Source organism: Pygocentrus nattereri, chromosome 10 (genome assembly GCF_015220715.1).
Source record: "Pygocentrus nattereri isolate fPygNat1 chromosome 10, fPygNat1.pri, whole genome shotgun sequence".
In the NCBI taxonomy this organism is placed as follows: domain Eukaryota; kingdom Metazoa; phylum Chordata; class Actinopteri; order Characiformes; family Serrasalmidae; genus Pygocentrus; species Pygocentrus nattereri.
In genome coordinates, this window is record NC_051220.1 from 30,099,445 (window position 1) to 30,120,713 (window position 21,269).

The 21,269-nt window shown below is 38.7% G+C and overlaps 3 protein-coding genes across 4 annotated transcripts; 1 reads left to right on the forward strand and 2 right to left on the reverse strand.

The window, feature by feature from the left end:
* Positions 1 to 2,483: 2,483 nt before the first annotated feature.
* LOC108414139 (tribbles homolog 2-like) lies at positions 2,484 to 4,259 on the reverse strand. Its single transcript, XM_017686948.1, has 3 exons — positions 4,106 to 4,259; positions 3,112 to 3,407; positions 2,484 to 2,925 (listed from the first exon to the last, which is right to left on the reverse strand). Exons 1-3 carry the CDS (start codon positions 4,241 to 4,243, stop codon positions 2,484 to 2,486), a joined length of 876 nt encoding a protein of 291 aa, XP_017542437.1. The 5' UTR covers positions 4,244 to 4,259.
* On the forward strand, positions 4,100 to 20,551 carry mcm8 (minichromosome maintenance 8 homologous recombination repair factor). Of its 2 annotated transcripts, none has more exons than XM_017686955.2 (19): positions 4,100 to 4,263; positions 12,698 to 12,923; positions 13,150 to 13,242; positions 13,440 to 13,522; positions 13,599 to 13,748; positions 13,885 to 13,988; positions 14,953 to 15,151; positions 15,556 to 15,641; positions 16,773 to 16,921; positions 17,436 to 17,634; positions 17,788 to 17,818; positions 17,907 to 18,047; positions 18,189 to 18,330; positions 18,415 to 18,610; positions 18,758 to 18,977; positions 19,356 to 19,565; positions 19,671 to 19,747; positions 20,048 to 20,237; positions 20,324 to 20,551. In XM_017686955.2, exons 2-19 carry the CDS (start codon positions 12,725 to 12,727, stop codon positions 20,414 to 20,416), a joined length of 2,562 nt encoding a protein of 853 aa, XP_017542444.1. In that variant the 5' UTR covers positions 4,100 to 4,263; positions 12,698 to 12,724; the 3' UTR covers positions 20,417 to 20,551. The 2 variants fall into 2 exon arrangements, with proteins under 2 accessions (XP_017542444.1, XP_017542443.1); XM_017686954.2 differs by lacking the exon at positions 4,100 to 4,263 and adding an exon at positions 11,718 to 11,878.
* napba (N-ethylmaleimide-sensitive factor attachment protein, beta a) lies at positions 4,521 to 9,966 on the reverse strand. Its single transcript, XM_017686956.2, has 11 exons — positions 9,869 to 9,966; positions 9,398 to 9,477; positions 9,195 to 9,311; positions 8,757 to 8,803; positions 8,565 to 8,642; positions 7,431 to 7,486; positions 6,749 to 6,833; positions 6,556 to 6,660; positions 6,261 to 6,329; positions 5,855 to 5,905; positions 4,521 to 5,714 (listed from the first exon to the last, which is right to left on the reverse strand). Exons 1-11 carry the CDS (start codon positions 9,964 to 9,966, stop codon positions 5,613 to 5,615), a joined length of 888 nt encoding a protein of 295 aa, XP_017542445.1. The 3' UTR covers positions 4,521 to 5,612.
* Positions 20,552 to 21,269: the final 718 nt, after the last annotated feature.

The following is a 21,269-nucleotide window of genomic DNA, read 5'->3' on the forward strand; positions in this document are numbered from 1 at the left end:
CTAAAAAGACACTCCCACTGCAAGACTAAAGGATCCTCACACTAAATAGACACTCCCACTGCAAGACTACAGGATCCTCACACTAAAAAGACACTCCCACTGCAAGACTACAGGATCCTCACACTAAATAGACACTCCCACTGCAAGACTACATGACTCTACAGGACCCTCACACTAAAAAGACACTCTCACTGCAAGACTACAGGATCCTCACACTAAATAGACACTATGACTCTACAGGACCCTCACACTAAAAAGACACTCCCAATGCAAGACTACAGGACCCTCAGACACTCCCACTGCAAGACTACAGGACTCTACAGGACCCTCACACTAAAAAGACACTCCCACTAAATAGACACGCCCACTGCAAGACTATAGGACCCTCCTACTAAAAGACTACAAGATTCTACAGGACACTCCCACTAAATAGACACTCCCACTGACAGACCACAGAACCCTCCCTCTAAAAGACACTCCCAATGCAGGACTACAGGACTCTACAGGACACTCAGACTAAAAAGACACCCCCACCGCAAGACTACAAGACTCTACAGTACCCTCACACTAAAAAGGTACTGCCATTACACGGCTCTCCCACTAAATAAACATGCCCACTGCAAGATTACAGGTCCTACAGCAAGATTAGTACAGGAGATGCCCGCTAAGACAATTCTACAGCAAGACCCTCCCACTAAAAAGATGCTTCTACTGATAGACTAGGGTAGATGCCCACTAAGACAGTCCCTACTGTAAGACACTTTCACCAATAATACTACGGAACACTACAAGATTCTCCTACTGCAGGACACATATTTTACGACCCTCCTCAAGATGGCAAGACACTTACTACAAGACTATAGTACACTTTAAGCCATGCCAACTGAAAAACTACTGCAACTAAAAGACACTCCCAGTAGTACGACTACAAAACACTCCCACTGCAAGACATTCCAAAATGGAAGACCCACCCACTCCAAGTACTCTACCACTATAAGACACTTCTACTGCAAAACACTCCCACTAAATAGACTACAGCACGCCAACCATAGGTCAATACAGGACAATACAGGACAATACAGGAACCTCTCAGTAAAAGATATTTCTAAGGCAAGACACACTGGACACACCACCCCCCACTACAAGGCCCTCCAACTGATGATCTCTCTGCAACTTCTTCTGCAGTCATTAAATTTGGTTGAACTGGCACTCAAAAACAATTACTGTTGCTTAAACTGAACGCTTGTCAACACTGTAGCATTTATTAACTTCACAACCATTTTTGTCCCTGTATGGTGACACATACTGTGTACACTAAATATATATTTTATACTTAAATATCTAAATGCTAATCTAGGCTGAGTTTCAGTTTAAAAAGTTGAGTGAGTGAGTGAGTAAATAAATTAAAAAAAACATAAATAAACAAATGCAAGAGTTTACAAACCACATTTTCCAATGGTGCTGATAACGCCAAGGTCGCGGGTTTGGGGCAGTCGTGGGCTGGAGGTTAGGGATCTGGCCCTGTGACCGGAAGGTTGCCGGTTCAATCCCCAGCGCCGACAGTCCATGACTGAGGTGTCTTTGAGCAAGACACCTAACCCCCAATTGCTCCCCGGGCGCCGTGGATAGGGCTGCCCACCGCTCCGGGCAAGTGTGCTCACTGCCCCCTAGTGTGTGTGTGGTGTTTCACTTGCATGGATGGGTTAAATGCGGAGATGGAATTTCCCCGGTTGTGGGATCAAAACAGTATCACTTACTTACTTACTTACTTACAATAAAGAAAAAAACAAAAACAAACAAATAAAAAAAAAACCAGGAAGTTTTTTACAAACATGAATGATTCAGCCTGAATCGTTTGTATTTGGAAAAACTAATATGGAACTTTCTGTATCTTCATTTTTTCTTTTTTTTTTTTTTGTCCTTACAAGCAAACACCTATATTGCAGTTCAGAGATGGGCGTGTCAAACATTGGGCGTGTCTACTCTTGGGTGTGTCTTATAGTCTCTTAGAGGGGCGGAGGTATCCTGTATTCAGTCTCACAGCGCCCTCTAGCGGAGTCATATACACCGACAAGGAAAGACAGAAAGATAGCATACTTCTATAATACAGACACTGGGGTACCAAAACATTTAGGAAAAGACAACTGACCATAATTTTACAATTTCTACCCATATATTCAGTTAACCTAACACAACTATGCATCCAGTTTTGATAGGTCAAATTTTCCTTTAAGAGGAGATCTAGATTAGTCTATTCTTGGAGCATGATTGCCATCTAGTGGCCATGCATAAAAACAAACGCCAGATAACAATAGCACTACCTACATTTCCAGTTATCTCATATAGGGACTAAGTGTAGAAAATGGCGAGGATTTGCCCAAGGGCCTTTTTTATTTTCATAGAGCGAAGAGGATGATCTCAGATGTACTTGCATCAGTTGCTGCAGTATATCTGGTTTCACAGATTGAGATCAGTTGTGCCGCTTAGCTACAAAATTCTGGAACCATTTGATCATCATCTTGGTAGAACATACTCCTCCACACTTTCTGAGAGCTAAGAGATGAAAACCAAGGATGGTCCAAGATGTCCTCTGCCGTTAGACGTTCTGTAGGGTCCAATCGAAGGATGTTCTGTATCAGACACCTGGCTTTAGGCGAGAGGGTGTCTGGAAGACTGAACTTACACCTCTGGATTTTATTGAAGAGCATGTTGGAGTTTGAGTCACTGAAAGGGTAACGCCCAACAAGAATGATGTATAACGCCACTCCAAGACTCCATACATCTGCTGCTTTCCCTGAGTACTTGCCCTCTGCCCGTAGGCCCTCTGGACTGGCATAGACAGGGCAGCCATGCTTTCCATACACAGAATCATCACCTTTTTCCATCATATGTGCATCTTCAAGATTGGACAGAGTCAACATAGTCCTAAATTAAAAAAATAATAATAAACCATATAAGCTATAAGCATACATATAGATGCGGTTTGTGTTGAGCTAACAATATAAACTAAAATACAAATCTGAGGCTTTATTTCAATGCTACATTTGAACATTAGTCATTTCTGTCAGCAGCTGATATCCTTCTATATTATAACGGAAAAGCAAATCTCACCTCTCTGGATTTTTAAAGAGAAATTTTCTTAATTTCAGGTCTCGCAGAACAACATCATTGTTGTGACAATGCGCCACAACAGACACCATCTGATGAAAGAGTCGTGAAGCTTCATCTTCATCTAAGCTCCTTGAGGTCTGAACATACGTGTGCATGTTTCCATAACTCGCAAGATCAAAGAACACATAAGCCATTGTTTCCCCAACAACAGTTTCTGTGAGCTGGCTGAGGTTGGGGTGGACAGGAAGGTGATGGTAGATGGCCACTGACCGCAAATATCTAGAGATAGGAAACACCTCAAAAGGAGAAAACAAATGATGCTGAAAGAGGATATGAAAAAAAAAAAGAACAGACAAATGAAATGAAAAGAAAGAAACAAAATCAAATGAAAAAAGAAAGAAAACCAAGAGAAATGAAAAAGAAAAGAATGTTAAAAAGATATAAACAAGAGAGAGAAACAGAGAAAGAAAGAACGCATACAAATGAAAGAGGCAAAGAAAGAAGAAACAAAAAAAATGAAAGAAATAAAACAAAAATGAAAGAAAGACAGAGAGAAAGCCAAAAGAAAGATCAGAAAAATGAAGAAGAAAAGAATTCCGAAAAGATGCAAATAAATAAATAAATCCTATTCTAACTGGTCTGTATCTTATGGAGCTCCTCTGGTGACATCCTGTATGAGTAAAAACAATGTGTGGCCACGCCTTATTAACGCGGGGGAACGTGATCCTAATGCGTGGCAATGACAAAGCAAGGTGTGGGAATTCGACTATTAAGTTGTGGCCGTGACTGGTCACGGCTTAGTAAGCTGTGATCCCATGCCTTACTAAGTCAAGGCCATGCATTAGGATCTCGTTCCCTTTACTAAGTCATGGCCCCGACTTAGTCATCTCATTCCCACACCTTACTAAGTCGTGGCCACGCATTATTTTTACTTCTACAAGATGTCTCCAGCGGGGCTCCGTAGTATTTAGCATGTCTCACAGACTAAACTCACTTTACACACGAGCTGCTGGCCGCTGTGGACGTTAGCCGCTCTGAACTCGTTTTGTCCCACAGTCTCAAATAACACATTTTTACCAACTTGGAGACCATTCGGACAGCTGAGAGGTTCTGTAAGAAGAAGGGAGGGCATATCTGGGGTCCAGACAAGAGGTAAATCACTCCGAACATGAACAGACTGTGCTGGTTCAGTTAGTTTATCAGGCCGAATCGAGTATAAGCGAAGCTAGCTGGAGCCGTTAGCAGCTAATCCACACGGCTAAATACGGTCGGTACGTCGAACGTTAACAGGTCACATTAAAAAATGCATTTTCTGAAAACAACAACAAAACAGATATGCTGTATCCCTGTAAAAGAACAAGGTATACTATCCATCTTACTGTCAGCTAAATCAAGCGTCTAGAAGAAGCCAACATTTCAATAATGTTTATTGGGTAGCACACAATATAACACATTTATTTTAAGTTCCAGTCTCTCAGTAAGAAACCACCATATGTTTTTCCCACACGTTGTGTTCCCTGACGTTCTTTAAAGGTTTGAAACACCCTGGATACAACATGCTTCAGGTGTGACATTCCACCATGAGATTCAAGATACTGTCAGTAGAAGCCAAACTCAACACTGTGTCCAAGATATAGATATAACTTAAAATGAAAATAATTTGGGTGACCAAGATAACAGGCCTAACTGACAGTATAATTCTCATTAAAAAAAAGTGAAGTACAGAATAGCTAGATATGAATAATTATAAAATAACACACAAGTTAACAAACAAATCAACAAAATAGATCAGTATATCCATCTGAATAATAGATTCATTTGATCAAGGAACTCTGCAGCAGTACCAATACACTTAAGTAAATCACTTAACTATGTATTGTTCATTCATGAGCCAGAGATGTAACATGTAATCATCTACTGAAGTCAATACTTCCGACAGACCAAGTGAAGAGGCAACAGATGACACAGAATGGCACAATAACGGTGAAACAAAACTGAAGGCAATATAAATTTTCGACTGAAGTTGAAAATTTATGAAATCTTTTCGATTTCAAAATAAATTGCACCATCATGAGGCCACATTTTGAAACACGAACAATTATCATGCAAGACGATGCCAGTGACAACATTAAGGTGAACATCAGGCAGATTTAAGCTCTGCTGGGTTTTTTTCATGCCACACAACAAGTGAAAGGTTCAAATAAGAAGTGGTTAAGATGCGTCATGTGTTGGGTTAAAGGGATAGAGGACAACACCAGCCATTAAATAGAACTCTTTAAGGATAACCTCTGTAATATTGACAATATTGACACAGTATGTAACTCTGGTAACCTGAATGCCAGTCTTATTACAGAACTATCTACCTCTGAACTGGCAGATGTGTAAAAGACTGGCATTGGGGCACACATTAGAGCTAGCATTACTAAAGAAGTGTTCAACCAGATTGTCACACAAGAACAATAAGAATGAGCGGGGATGTGTGCCACAGTGTTACTGGCATCTCATTTCAGGTCACCACCATCTCCCTGGATAGTTTTCTTGATACGTAGCAGCATAGTTGTCTGCCACTGGTCCAGACGAGAGATTGAGTCAAACTCCTTTACCTTAGATAGTGGTAAAGAAAAGTCACTCAACATGAGCAGATAGAGCTGTTAAAAAGTCAAAGTACGCAAACTGCTTTAAATATTTTCCTAACTATAAATAATAACAGTCTCAGACATCTAGACTTAAAGGGAAAACTTACAGCCTCAGTGAATGCCTCACTGTTTTGCTCCTCATGCGCTTCCAGTAGTTTCTATACAAAGAGAAACTTGAGGTTCAGACACTGTTCACAGCACAACACTACTAGTTAGAGAATCGGCCAAGATCAAAATCACACAATCGCAGAAAGTAAATTTAAGCTATTTATATTGCAACTTTAGCAATCAGAAAGAACTGGAATTGTGCTAGTTTTGTTTCACGTGTCCATTTAGCCTACACAGTGAGAAGAGAAAAAGAAAATAAATATAATAATAATAATAATAAAAACTGTCTCCAGAACAACAGCTGTCAGTTAATATGGCTATAAAGAAATTGGAATCTAAAACTGTCCATTCCTATTGCGTCTTAGTAAAAATAATTGTTGATAATTTCCAAATGCATCACCTTACCTTCAAAAGCTTACATTCTCTAGAGTCTGAAAACGCTGGAAACATACTCTCGTACTTCTCAATGGCCAGCTATAAAAAATGGGGTATGTTCATGGTGATAAAAGTAATCAAACATATAGATCTCAAGAACAAAAGCAACTGGTTACTTACAAACAGTAATTTATTTGTAAACATGTCTGAAAAAAAAAATACTTCCCATCAAGTAAGGAATGTAACTTCAGAATACCTTTCAGAGCCTTAAAATCATCATGCGTGTGTTAAATGGTAGGCCATGTTCAGTTGAAAAGGCACAAACCTTTGCATTTAATTCATCCACAATGAAGTGGCACAGTGAAGCCTTCCAGAAGTACTCTTTTGCGTTGTATTTCAGTAGTGGGTTATCCATTGTACTAGTTGCAACCTGGTGAGAGGGAATTTGTGTGATTATATTGGATTACATTTCATTTAAGCTTAAAGGTTATTTTTTTATGTAAAACTGGCACACAAACCTGTTCAAAGATTTCAATGGCTTTAGGATACTGTTCCAGCTGTGCGCAATAAAACCCAACTTTCAGGAGACATTTATTGGCAGAGCTGAAAGAAAACAACTCAAACTGTCAAAAATCTGTCAAATTCAGGAAGTTTAATCAGAAATATCAGAAAATATGTTAGTCAACAACTCTGGCAGCTGGACTTCAGCAATTACGTCTGGATTTGCAAAAATTAAGCAGTCTGACTGCAGGCACACAACAAATCAGTAAATCCAGTTTCATTATGTGTAATTTTTTATTTTTTTTTAATAGAAATACATTTTTATTTTTCTCAAACATAATAAAGCACTGATATATCTTGTGTGTGTGTATAGATGACTCTGAACAAAGTATATCATGAAAAAAAGACAATTCTTGAAAGTGGTGAATAATGCATCTTGGAACTAAACGCTTTATGTTCACTTGGAAATTGAGATTATTGAGAAATTATATAATTTTGTAATTCATAAAAAGAGTCTTTGTCCTGTACTTAAGCGATATAAGATATTTTTTATCACCACTTCTGAAATCCTATCAAGCTGTTCATCCTGTCTTGCAGCCAGTATGCAGCTAATAAAATGTAAAAACCAAAACAGAGAAAAAAAACATTTCTTACAAACATCACATACAATGTGCTCTGTAAGCTAAGAAAAAGAAATACCTGTTTGATTCCTCTCCTTTGTAATAATCAGCTGCCTGCTCATAATGGGCAATTGCCTGAAACCAAAGACAAGGTTTACATAAGTTAGTATGCCAGGGTTTTTCCTTTTGCCAACTTTAGCACAAATCTGGTTCTGGTTTAATAGTGGCAAAAACAATATGTATGACTAGTTGTCTTAAAGCTCATCTTAAAGGATTTGCTTTCAAATTGATAAATCCTGTCAAAATTACATGAATATATCAACTACACCTATCATGTTCATCAATAAAAGCTGATTTTTGGAGACTTCATTATTTTCATGCTATTATAGTTTTTGTCTTTTAACTTCTCACCTCTGTTTTTCACAATAAAAAAAAGTCAATTAAACAAAATTTCAGCTTTGCATTGCTAAAGGGGCAGTACATGTCTGCCATCATCAACATCTCTGCTGGGCTGTTGTTGACCCTAGACAATGACATTTGTACTCAGATACCTCAATGGTTTTGACTCACTAGACTGGATCCTACTGCATTATGAACATTTAATTATGCTTTTACAGTATGCAGATCCTGCATATCTTAAAATCTAATATGAGTAGATTTAGGTTTCCCTACATATGTGTTATGTCAGTGAAGAAATATGTTATTGAGAACAATAATATAATCAAAGAACACACATGAATATGAACATTTGATGTATAACATGTACATAACTGTTAAATCACCAATTTGTTGACTGACATCTCACATGAAATAGATTTCATGACCAGTTATGTGCACACAATACAATACAACCTTGGACTGTACCATTTACTGGAAACCCTTAATGGACATTTTCCTCTGAAAAGCTGTTCAGTCTAAGACTGTGGTTAATTTGTGACCATTAAAAACGAAGACAGTGTTCTGAAAAATGGAAATGATGCTCATTTCAAAATCACCACATCTTCACAGAAATGGAAATCATATCCAATAAAATCTGCCATTATAGTTTACTAGGATGCTTATGGGTCCTCACTCAGGAAGAAGTCAGGGCATGTAAGGATCTTATCAGATCATTTAAACAGCCTCGGTTTTAATATCCTTTAATGTAGGTTATCAAAGTAGAGCCACCTGTCTAAATGTTAGCATTAAACAAATATTTGCAAGCAGATCCCACCTTTTCAATATCCACCAGCTCGGACTCGTATACTTCTGCAATAGTCATGTGATGTTTAGCTGCAATTGTGAATCGTCCCTGTGAAAGAAGAGTGACACTTAAATAAGCACAGACATGGCAATTAGGATGAAGTTCTGAGTGATATCTGGACAAGTCACAGTGTCCTAACCACTTAAACCTGCTTTGTCTTACCATGTCTGTATATATGTCGATGGCTGCATTTAAGCAGTTGATAGCCTCTATTTGATGCATTAAGAAAGAATAGATTAAATTGTTAGTGATAAGTAACCTGAGGTAAAGCATTCAATAACAGGGAGACATAAGTGATGTTATTGTGTGATATTGGCACTAAAACAGCAATACACAACAAAATAGAGTATCAGACTGTAGTAAAATAGAGATTTCCAGTGTGGGCCTCAGTTTCATGCCTTTGGTGCTGCACTGTGGTTTTACTGATTAGCACAGAGATAGGGGTTGAACACACTTAATTTCCAGATGTTCCTGCCTGGAGCTACACCATTTGGAAACATTTTTGAGATACAGATCACAGAAAATGCACCCAATCAGGAGTGTTAATGGGAAAAATGATTCTGGTCTTTCAGCTATTTCCATAACGTAGTGTATTTTCACCTTGGGGATCGGCCTTCTTGTAAGCATTGCCAGCATCAACAAAGCTGGTGGCAGCATCCAGCTTATTCTGCATTTGCATATGAAGTCTTGCAGCCTGGCAGAAAGCATTGCCTGCAGCTAGATGATAAAAAGACTGAAACCATCAGGATAACGGATCATGACAACTGTGAATTTATATATGCATTTGAGGATTCTGAGCATACCACTCCAGTTCTTGGCCATTTTGAACATGTTGGCGGCTCTTGCATACATCTCACACGCATCCTCTACCTTGTGGTTTCCCCTGCAAGAGAAAGCATTTAAAAATTCTCGACCTGAGTGATATTAAAGATATCATTTGTATATCATACTGTAACAATGAAATCGTGTTGTCAACTGATAGGCCAAGCAGTAGACACATACTGCTGCAGTGCTTTTACGTGCCAAATATGGCCATATGACATTGAGAGATGTGTGTGCAAGGCTGCACAGGAACATCATGCCGTTTTTATGGCAGCACAAATGATTACATTTCCCCACAGACACGGTGCTGTATCTGGAATGGGACTATAGGCACGTCATGCGATGTCCATGACCGAGTTACCAGCCTGGATGTCGAATCATGGGCACCATCATCATCGCAGTATCAATTTTAGCATCGCGGCTTGCTAGCTAGCTCACGACATCAAGCTCACCCGAACATCCCTCCGAGAAACGACCCTGATGACTTGACTTTTTTGTCTGCTTCAGCCATCAACTGCATGGCCTCCTTCTCCTTGCCGGAATTATCCATGTTTGTTTTATTTCCAGATGCGTTCCTGTATAGAGAGTGTTATTGTACAAAGCAGCGGGCTGGACGGAGCTGACCTACAACGATAGCTGGATGATGATGTCCGTCCTCGCTGCTGTGGTGCTGAAGAAAGCCCGACGCGTTCTTTTCCCGCGTATATTCCGACAAATCCCGCCTCCTCCGCGCTGAGATTGGCTAATCCTTGTGTTATCCTGCGCTATGATTGGCTAGTGGGTCGTATCCTGTCACTGTTCTGGGTTCTCTCCTGAACCAAGAGGGGCGGGATTTGTCAGAATACGGGTAGGGAAAAAATGCGAGCTCGTCGCTGACGTGCGCCGCCCTTCGACAAAACTTGCACGGTGTAGCAGGGATGGGCGATACCATTATGTTTTCTCAATGCCTTACCAAGTAAATACTTATATAGTAATAATAATGCTGGCAGTGTTGATACGGGTGCTTTTGAAAGTCTTCCTGTGCAAGTAAAAGGAGAAATTCTTTTATGATTTCTGTGGTGAAATGTTGACATCAAACATCATATTTGAAAAGTTTAGACTAAATAAACTGCCACATAAACAGACTGTTTAGTGGAGCGAAATAACTTCTAATGATGGAGCATTTGCTCCATGTGGCTGGCTGTACCTGAGAGTTTATCAGGGAAAGGTAGCTCCTGTACTACACATTTATTTGCACACCTTTTTTTTTTTTATTTTAATGTCTGCATCAGATGCACATCCAGTTTCATAACAGGATAAACGCTGAGTTCGCCAATTAAAGCAAATTCATCATTTTAAATATTTTTACTGAGAGATTTAGTCTGAAAAAATCACCAAGGCTGAAGCACTTTTGTGTCAGTCCACCCACCCGTACAGTGTAGTGTTCTCAAGGGGGCTGTATGGGGAGGAGAAGGTAGCATGAGTCTAGGGCCTGTGACAGACAGGGGCCCTAAAAATTGTTAGAACATTAGATTTCTTCAATATTAAACTCTTAACCTGACATTAATAGAATATTTTATTTACAATGTACTAGTGGTTTCTTTTACTTGTTTTTGGCTAAATGTAAACACCCAGAGCACCTCGACTGCCAGCTGAGTGACGTAGTTTGGCACCTCAGTAAATGTGTTTGGCTACAGTAGTATAAAACAGCACTTAACTGGTAGCCAGCTGGCTATTTTAAACATCTTCTGAAGCTTCAGGATTAGCTAATATTAGCATGCTAATCCAAAAAAAGCCACATACTAGAATTTGTAAAACATTTAACTATATTCGAAAATTAATCTTAGAAAAATAATTGTAGTATGTGTATTCTTATCATTAAAAAATATTTTTCTTTTGCCATAATAATAAAAGAAATTCCCACGGGCACTGTGTTACATTTTCAGGGTTGATGTGATATATTTTCATGGGGCCGGAATCCCTGGTGGCGCCCCACAGTGTTGTAAATGACTGCGTTTTGTTAGTCTGTATGAGGAACATGGACAATTATGGTAAAAGTTCAGCTTCTGGCTGGAAAATAAAGACACTAAATTATGAGCAAGTACATGGTGGATCTGAGAGTGTTGCCAGAGCGCTTAATGCAGACATTTAGACGCTTTTCAAGAGTATTTCTTTTTAAAGTCTTCTCCAGTAAATTAGTTGAATAGAATATTTATGAATGCTCCGATGCGCAGGGAAATATCGCGAGAGTGTCGACGTTTTATGCGAGAGTCGCCTACTTCACACTGCGCGTGCGTGTTTAAGCGCAAGGCGGCAACTTTGGACTGTGTCAGGTTTTGGCGCTGCACCGCGCCGCTTCCAGATCTGTGGTGCTGAGTGGAAACGAGACTCGTAGAAGTCAGAGTGACGGATAAAAGACCCCCAGACGAGCAACATAGCACTAATGGTTGTATTTGTTTTATTTGAAGACAGTGGTTAATGTGGTAAGTAGACATTCAAACCTCAGACGAGTTGTCATGTATTCGCTGTTGGCTCATATTAGCTCGCTGACAGTGTTGGTCGCTAGTTGACGAGAACCAAGCTCGCTCTCTCTGTCCAGTGATGAATGAACATCCCTAAACTGGAATTTAGCTTGCTAACGACGTATTTTATCAACCTCGAGGTGTGACTTGTCTTGTGTACCACCTCTAGTTGGCTACAGTTTTCTGTATTTTGTGAGAGCGGTCGCTGTAAGCTGTTATTGTTGCTGTTATTATGATGAGATATTTAGCTGTTAACGTTACTGTGGAGATTAAATGGTAGATACATGACTACGAACAAAGGTGTATACACTAGTCTGGGTTCCGATTCTCTCTGGTGAACTCGGGAATATATCCTCGTACAGAGAACGTAAACAGCTTTCTGTGATGAGTCCATGTTAAGAGCGCAAAATGCTCTTTAGGAACAGATCGGACTTCAATGATCATTTATATTTTTTTCAGTAGCTTAGTAGTGCTAGTATGTACGCTACCTCACATTAGGCTAAAATGTGAGAGAATGTCTTTATTGATCAGCATTTGACTGAAAAGTTTTGAAAAATGTATTTTAAAAAAAGTACTAGGTGGAATGTCATTAAAGGAAAATCTCAATCATTTAGCTACCCTTTAAGTGTCCCAAGAACATTTGAAATGCCACCTTGCCAGTTTACATGTGAACAGTGCTTCAGTGCTATGAAAACCAAAAAAAAAAAAATAAAGCAGATTTATATTGAGCACTGTCCATATATTAATCAGTAGACTGTTCTGATGTTCCTTGGCCTTTAGTTGGAAAAATAAAGCAGCAGGCTGAAGATGAACGGACAGGGAGCTATAAGAAGCTCTTGGAGGAGCAGAGGCAGCTCTGGTTCATGGAGGGGAGGAAGAGGCTCTGAACGTGGTGGAAGGGGTGGTTGGCGAGGAGGTTGGAATAGAGGAGGAGGAGGTAGAGGCTGGAGGGGCCGTCCTTGGGAAAGAGGAGGGAGCAAACATTCACCCAACATCACACAGCGTGGTGAGGCTTTGGAATTTATTAGCGTTTGGCCAGAAAGTAGATTAGACCATGTTTATTTATCAAGCATCTCAGATTAACAATGATGTAAAGTCAGAGCTCATCTGTCTGTGTAGTTCTGAACTTTGATAAACATGCACAATTGTTCCTATTTTACTGTAAATAGAAGTAATGTGCTCAGTAATAAGGTATAGTTCTAGCCATCACTCATTGTATTCCATGTGCACAGGTGCAGAGTTTGCTTCACCAGTTCATCGTGTAACCCAAGCAACACTTGATGTAGGATGTCCCTACAAGGGATGGAGGCTTTATTTTTCTGAAGGTTTGTATTTTTTAAAATGATGCTTATGGCCAATTTTCTCCACTTACATCAAACATAGCAAGTTTTTTATGATGTTTCACCATGATCATCCAAGACCACCCTCTTAGTTGTTTAAAATGTGTATATTTCGTGACTATTGCTTACATTTCAGTTTATTTGTATTAAAGTTTAGTTTGGTTTGTTGGTCTTTTTTAAAGGTTTTGTCGAGTCTGCACTTTATGTTGAGAAGATAAAGACATTTGAGCAGTACTTCACATCACAAATTGATCTTTATGACAAAGTATGTATCAAATATAGTTTCTTGATTCCTCTTACATGTGTGAAGAGGTCATAACGAAACTGTTTGTTCTCATCAGGATGAAATTGAAAGAAAAGGGAGCATCTTGGTGGACTACAAAGACCTACTCTCGAACAAACAGATTGCTGCAGCGCTTCCTGCTCTTGCTCGTGAGCTCAGAGACATGCCTGAAAAGATACTTGACTGCCTGGGCTTAGCCATTCATCAGGTACATTGTGCTTAATAATGATTAGCAAAGATGCAGTAATGGTTTGTCAATGTAAAGTTCAGTAAATGTAAATATTAGAATCTTGCACAGGGCCCTTTTTTTAATAATGGGAAGCCTAATATATCCATTATTACAGGTGCTTACAAAGGATCTGGAAAGGCATGCAGATGAGCTACAAGCCCAGGAGGGGCTGCCTACGGATGCTACTCCTATTATCAATATACCACACATAAGTGCTAGGTGGGACTCAAATTCTTATTGTCTGCCTGATATAGCTGCATGAAATTCTCTCTTTTGTTATAGTTCTGTTATTGCTAGAGGTCTTTGATTTTGGTTCACAAAGTGTATACCTAAATGGAATTACATGATATACTGAGACCAGTATTGCGGTAATAGTAGAGGGTAGGGATGCACAGTGATAATGTAATAATATTGGTATCTGCAGATATTTGTTTGAAAAAATCTGCATCAAAAGATGTTTAGATTTGGCCAATATTTCAAACAGATATTTGATGACATATCTGTTGTAGCCCAGAAGAGAAGAATGTTTAAGTGGTTATTGGCTACTGTGTTACATTTTATTAATTTTACCGCTTTTGGAACCCTATACAAATAAGTGTTACATTTTTCTCCAAAGCTAATCCATGTACATCTCTTCCAAATTTTAAATTGTTTTACATGTTTATGTATCAGCATTAGCAGATATGTCAATGAAAATACTGAATATCTGACAGCTCTCAGTATCCACTGACAGTATTCACTGTCTTCAAGTGCAGACTGAAGACACATCTCTTTACAGAGCACTTAAATGAGCATTGAATTATAAGCTGCACTTATATATTATATTTTATTGTATTGCACTGTGTATTGTAGTTTATTGTATTGTATTGCATTGCATTGAATGGCACAGTGTTCGGTGTTCAACTCCGTTCCTTTTTCTCTCGGTATCTACAGTGACTTTTTGTTTCTAGCAGTATCTGAGCTCAGGACTGTCTTTTTCTCTAAGCTGTTGGTAACTAGCAAAGATACTTTCTATTGATAGACAAAGCGCTTCTTGTAAGTTGCTCTGGATACGAGTGTCTGCTAAATGCTGTAAATGTAAATGTATCCAAATCAGTGTATCCTTAGTCCAAACACAGTATACAGTTTTATAAGAACTGATGTGATAGCTTTATGTCAATAACCAATTATTTTGTTCCTCTAGGATTTACAACTATGAGCCACTGATCCCACTGAAGATGCTGAGAGCCAATTTATATGGTAAATTTGTGGCTATTAGAGGGACTGTAGTTAGAGTGAGCAACATCAAACCTCTCTGCAGCAAGATGGCTTTTATTTGTAACAGCTGTGGAGACACTCAGAGCCTGGCTCTGTCTGATGGGAGATACAGTACACCCACTAAGGTAAAATAAATGCATGCAATTCTGTCCTTCCCTTAACCTGTAAATGGGGTTTTATGCTGTGAGTAAAGAACCTGTCTCTTCATTTTAATTTGACACTTAGCCACTGATCTTAAAACAAGTGACTGGAAGCTGGAGTTTGGTTCAAGTATATCAATTTGAACTCTGTTTATAGTTATAAAAGTGACATGCAAATCATTATAGCAAAAAATAAAACTTTATTTATGACCTGAAAAGGGAAAAAGATAGACACAGGTATACTGTAAAATAAAGAAAATGTACAGTGTGCTGTATGAATTTTTATTTTCATTAGCCATTAGATGCTTTTGCACATTTTAATACATTATGGAAAAAGCCTCTTGTTATTTTGTTGTTTATAGATTGTCCAAGTAATTTTTTTTCTGCAGTGTCTTCAGAAAGAATGCCGTGGTCGAACCTTCACCCCTAACAGAAGTTCACCTTTAACACTTACAGTTGACTGGCAGACTATAAAGTAAGCTGTTGAAATTTGTATAAACAAGCTATTTTCTCTGTTTGCTTGTTTAAATGAAACACCAAAGATCCTTGTTCACTGTTATCTTTACAATTGCTATTGAAAATGTACTTTTTTTAGTAAACAAAACAATGTTGGCCAAACAGCATTTAAAAATCTTTGAATATGTACTGGTATTTCTAAAAGTATCCCAGTGTTTCCCCACTTGGCCCAAGTATATTTTGTGTCATTTTATAATAAGTTCCCACAAAAAATAATTCATATTCTAATAAATAAGCAAAACACACAGTGTCACCTCTTCATTACAGTTCTGCTAAGCTCCTCTAATGCCTACTCTTCCATTACTTATTTAATGCATTGTTTCAATACCTGGTAAAGTAAACAAATGATTTTTCTTCTGACAGCCATATATTCAAATAACCTCCCATCACCCTACAGGGTTTCTCCCAGATTCAATTCAGACCTGTGGAAAACACTATAAAACACCGCTGTATCCAAATACTCGTTCTCAAACCCTCCCTTAAAACAAAAATGTTTTTTTGTACATTTTAATTAACTATAATTTTAAGGATGTTCATTACTATGCCCATTAGGTGACCGTGATGAGTGGTATTAATAATGTATACCAGTAAAGGTGCAAATGAACTGAAATCAGCCATGGTTTCAGTTACATATTTTATATAATTCATCAGACTTGTCTTGAGTGCATAGTATACCAACCTCTAATTGCACATTTTGCATTGAGCATTTTAGTCTGATATCAGAAAAGTCTGATTATTTAAAATGCTTCCATATATATAAGTTCTTAGGCATCTGTCTGCAATCTATATATTTATAAAATATTTCTTATGTTAATAATGACTGTTTCATCAGGCCTTGGCTGCTGAAATGTATTGTAGATTAGGCTACTTTTTTTTTTGCAGTTTAAAAAATAGGAAGCCTCTGAACACTAAACAGAGAAGGGAATGCCAACATAACGAACACTTTAGGTCAGCTCCACAAAACAGTGTTCTGTATGCTACAGGGTGCTGCTTCGAGGGCATTTCTGTCATTTCCTGTTATGATTCTTAAATAAACCGTGACAGTGACAGCTGTGAGTCATACAGTGTTACTTCTGAATATATTTCTCAGAGTTCAGGAGCTGATAGCAGATGACCAACGTGAATCAGGACGTATTCCCCGTACTATTGAGTGTGAACTTACTCAGGACCTGGTGGACAGCTGTGTACCCGGGGACATGGTCACCATCACAGGAGTTATTAAAGTATCCAGTGAGGAAGGTGCTGTAGTCCCATATGGCTTATTATCTCTGTTTACTTTAATTGTATACAAGAGGGCCCCCCCACAAATATATTTAGCACAGGGAGTCTTTATAAAATATAAAAGGACATGACTCTTTTATTTCAGATGTAATTGAAGGTTACTAAGCATTTTTGTCTGATATTATTAGAAAGTCTGATTATTTAAGTAGAATTATTATTCTAAAGAGTGCATTAACTGACTTTACCGGTCAGCAGCTAAAAGACAGCCTCAGCTCATTGCTGATTTAAATTGCAATATTGGAGGGGTGATGCTCGGCTGAGTAGCACATAGGTCGCTCTGAAGTTAGACAGTTGTGTTTCTATTTTCAATTTACTGTTCTTAATATATAATTTGTTAATTCTAGCATGCTTGTCTAGTGACACACGTTTCCATAAGCATCTTGCTGCAAAGTAAATGTATTGGTGAATAGTTTTTAAACAATCAAATTCTGTTCTGGACTAAAATCTGTTAATTGTTTTTGGCTTTTCATAGGGAGTGGAAGAAATAAAAAAGACAAGTGCATGTTCCTGCTGTACATTGATGCAAATTCGGTCAGTAATTCAAAAGGCCAAAAAAACAAGCCTGCTTCTGAACCAGAAGGCCAGGGGGCATCGGTCGAGTTTTCACTCAAAGAGCTGTATGGCATCCAGGAGATTCAAGCACAAGAGGACCTTTTCAAGTTAATTGTGAAGTGAGGAACAATTTGGAACTGTGAGAAACTGGCTTTTTGAAGTGACTAACAGTGTAGCCATAATGGACAAAACAGAACCACTGAAAATGGTAACTAATTGTTTTATTTAATCCATACCTAGACACTTTAATGATGTTAAAACCTTTCTTGCAGTTCTCTTTGTCCAGCCATCTATGGGCATTTGGTAAGTTATCACACATATGAATATTTGCTTCCACTTATGTGTGCAAATACACTTCTGTGTTTATTCATTATTATGTTGCTGTATGCAGCTTGTTAAGGCAGGATTATCTCTGGCATTATTTGGAGGCTGTCAGAAGTACATGGATGATAAGAACCGAATCCCTATAAGAGGAGACCCACATGTGCTTGTGGTAGGAGATCCTGGCCTTGGAAAAAGTCAAATGTTACAGGTATATATTTTTGTGCTTCTCTGCCTGATTTTTATGCTATGTCTTTCATAAAAAAGGGAAGGTTTTGTAAGGATTCATTGTAGTTTGCTGAGGTGATACTCTGCTCTTCTTTAGTTCTCTTTTTCCTGCATGTATCTACAGGCGGTATGTAATGTTTCCCCACGTGGCATCTATGTGTGTGGGAACACCACCACCTCCTCAGGACTGACAGTCTCTCTGTCTAGGGACAGTGGCTCTGGAGACTATGCACTTGAAGCCGGAGCCTTAGTGTTAGGAGATCAGGGTATTTTATATCACATTAAAAATCTCTGAGATATTTTTGTATTGTGATATATGTCTGGAGCGGAATTTTGTTTTATCTGTCTAGGTATCTGTTGCATTGATGAATTTGATAAGATGGGAAATCAGCACCAGGCGTTGCTAGAGGCTATGGAACAGCAGAGCATAAGCTTGGCTAAAGCTGGCATTGTCTGCACCCTTCCAGCTCGCACTTCCATCGTTGCAGCAGCCAACCCAGTGGGAGGCCATTACAACAAGGCTAAAACAGTATCGGAGAATCTAAAGTAAGAACTGATAAATTATAAGATTTTTAGCTGATTTCTTTTGCCTGACATCAGTCATGTGAACAACTTAAGTTGCTATAAGTAGAAATTATGTTACACAGAAAAGGTTTGCAAGTACACACTGAAAGTGTTCTTCTCCCTCTGTAGAATGGGCAGTGCCTTACTATCCAGATTTGATCTTGTCTTCATTCTTCTGGACACTCCGAATGAAGACCACGACCACATGCTGTCAGAGCACGTCATGGCTATGCGTGCAGGTAAAAAGGGAATGGTTAGCAGCGCTACAGTTGCCAGGAACTCTACCCAGGAGTCCAATATATCCATTCTGGAGATTCCATCAGACAGGCCTCTTTCAGAAAGGCTAAAGGTAATATAGAAGTTATACTGTCATGTAAACATTATTCATTTTAGGAGCATTAAAGCAGCACTCGATAAGATTTTTTTTGTAAAAACTGAAAGAAGTAGCATTACTGACTTAAATTTAAAAAAAATCTAAAATCTGGTGTCTGTGTGCTGGTACACATCTGTGTGTTAAGCTGAAATGATATTTTTTTTAGGATTTTTTTGTTTTGGTTTTCAGCCTGCATGTTTTTATATGGCGCTTTTTTTTTTTTTTTTGCGCAGACATTGTCCCAAAGCAGCTTTAGGTCTCAAATGCAAAATTTACATTGTACTGATGACGATATAATGACAACAGAACATGATTCACTTACATTCACTAGATAAATGTTTGTCTTTTTCTTAGGTGTTTCCAGGAGAGAATTTAGATCCAATCCCCCACCAACTTCTGCGTAAATATGTGGGTTATGCCCGGCACTATGTGCATCCCAGTCTTTCAGCTGAAGCTGCACAGGTTCTTCAGGATTTCTATCTGGAACTTCGCAAACAGAACCAATCAGCTGACAGCACCCCTATCACAACCCGCCAGCTGGAGTCCCTCATCCGCCTCACTGAGGTAACAGCCTGTTGAATACTTTATGCGTTCTTCCATAATGTTGGCTGCTTTTCTGTCTAGCCTTATAATCTCAGACCTCCTGTTTTGCTATTTTCTGTTTTCAAGGCAAGAGCACGTCTTGAACTTCGAGAGAAAGCTACTCAAAGTGATGCAGAGGATGTGGTGGATATTATGAAACACAGGTAAGACAACAACTCCCCACTTAATGCAAACTCATAGAATTTAACATCTTGGGAAGGTGTTTAACTAGATAATCTAGTTGTTTGTTTGGGAAACTGGAGCACTCCTAGTCAGTCAGATCTTAGTCCATGTTAATGCACATTTACCAATAAGTGTGACATATGTCATGAAATTTTTATTTGGATAAAGGAACTAACATTGTATAAAGGAACTAACATTTTTTTCAACAACTTAATGCCTGTTCAAAATTCTCCTGACGAAAGCTCTTGTGTTCAATGCTAATGTTGTGATATTTTGGGAAGTTTGACAGATACTTACTCTGATGAATTTGGCCGGCTGGATTTTGACCGATCTCAGCTTGGGTCTGGAATGAGCAACAGATCTAAAGTCAAGAAGTTTGTTGTGGCATTGAACCAAATCGCTGAGCGCACCCACAAAACATTGTTTGACTTCACGGAGCTGCGGCAACTGGCTAAAGAGCTCCAAGTTCAGGTGGTGAGACTTTTACATTGTGCAGTATTCAACAGTCCTACAAAGTAATTTTATTCTTAATTCTTTATTCACACAATGTCTTACAGGTGGTTGATTTTGAGGGCTTCATCAGTGCACTCAATGAACAAGGTTACCTGCTGAAAAAAGGACACAAAACATATCAGCTCCAAACTATTTGAATGAAGCTTTCAGTGCTGTTTTAATCCCCTGTTGTTCTATGAGGGTACGTTTTTTTTGTGGCTCTATATCACAACTACACATTCTCTTTAAGAGGTTTATGATATTGGGAATATGCATATTATTTGTTATACAGTCTTGCCAAACAAAGTTTGTCTTAGACTTTTTATGTAAATATGTATGAATTGTATTATATGTATCTATATATATTATTTCCAAAAAATTCATGTTACTTGAAGTAAACATGAGTACAGTAATAACCAGCGTTTTTCTTGTATTTTTTCGCCCATGAGGTCCATCTATGACACTTAAATGCATTGATGTGCCAGAAATGTTTCTGATTGGCTGCCCTTTTTTGCACCAGAAAGCAGTCCAGGCTGAAACCATTGACTATATAAAAACTGGATCCAGACCTGCTGCTGTTTTTAATGGGGACCAGCTGAGGTCAGTTGTGGCGGTTCCTGACTGGCTTTTCGTGTCATGGATAGCAGGAACACCTGTGACTGTGCAGGTGCCTTAATGGTGGAAATCCCCAGTGTGTGGTGCAAATAATCATACTGTTTGTAGAAGCTGCCAAGCATAAATATATGAATGTGTTGAAGAGAACATAAATCATCCTAACTGTTCAGCTCTACTGCACACCATCACCACATAACCTCCATCAGTAGTTTTAGTTCAAATTTATTGTAGAATTAGAAAAGAACAGTGTAGCAAGAGAAAGACAAGACAAAACAAAGAGAAAGACAGTGAAATGGTACCGCCTCAAATAAAAATGTAATGCTGTGTTCATATGTTTGTAGAGGAGGATATTTCGTTGTTTTCAATCGAGCCACAACAGAAAATTCTGCCACTGCT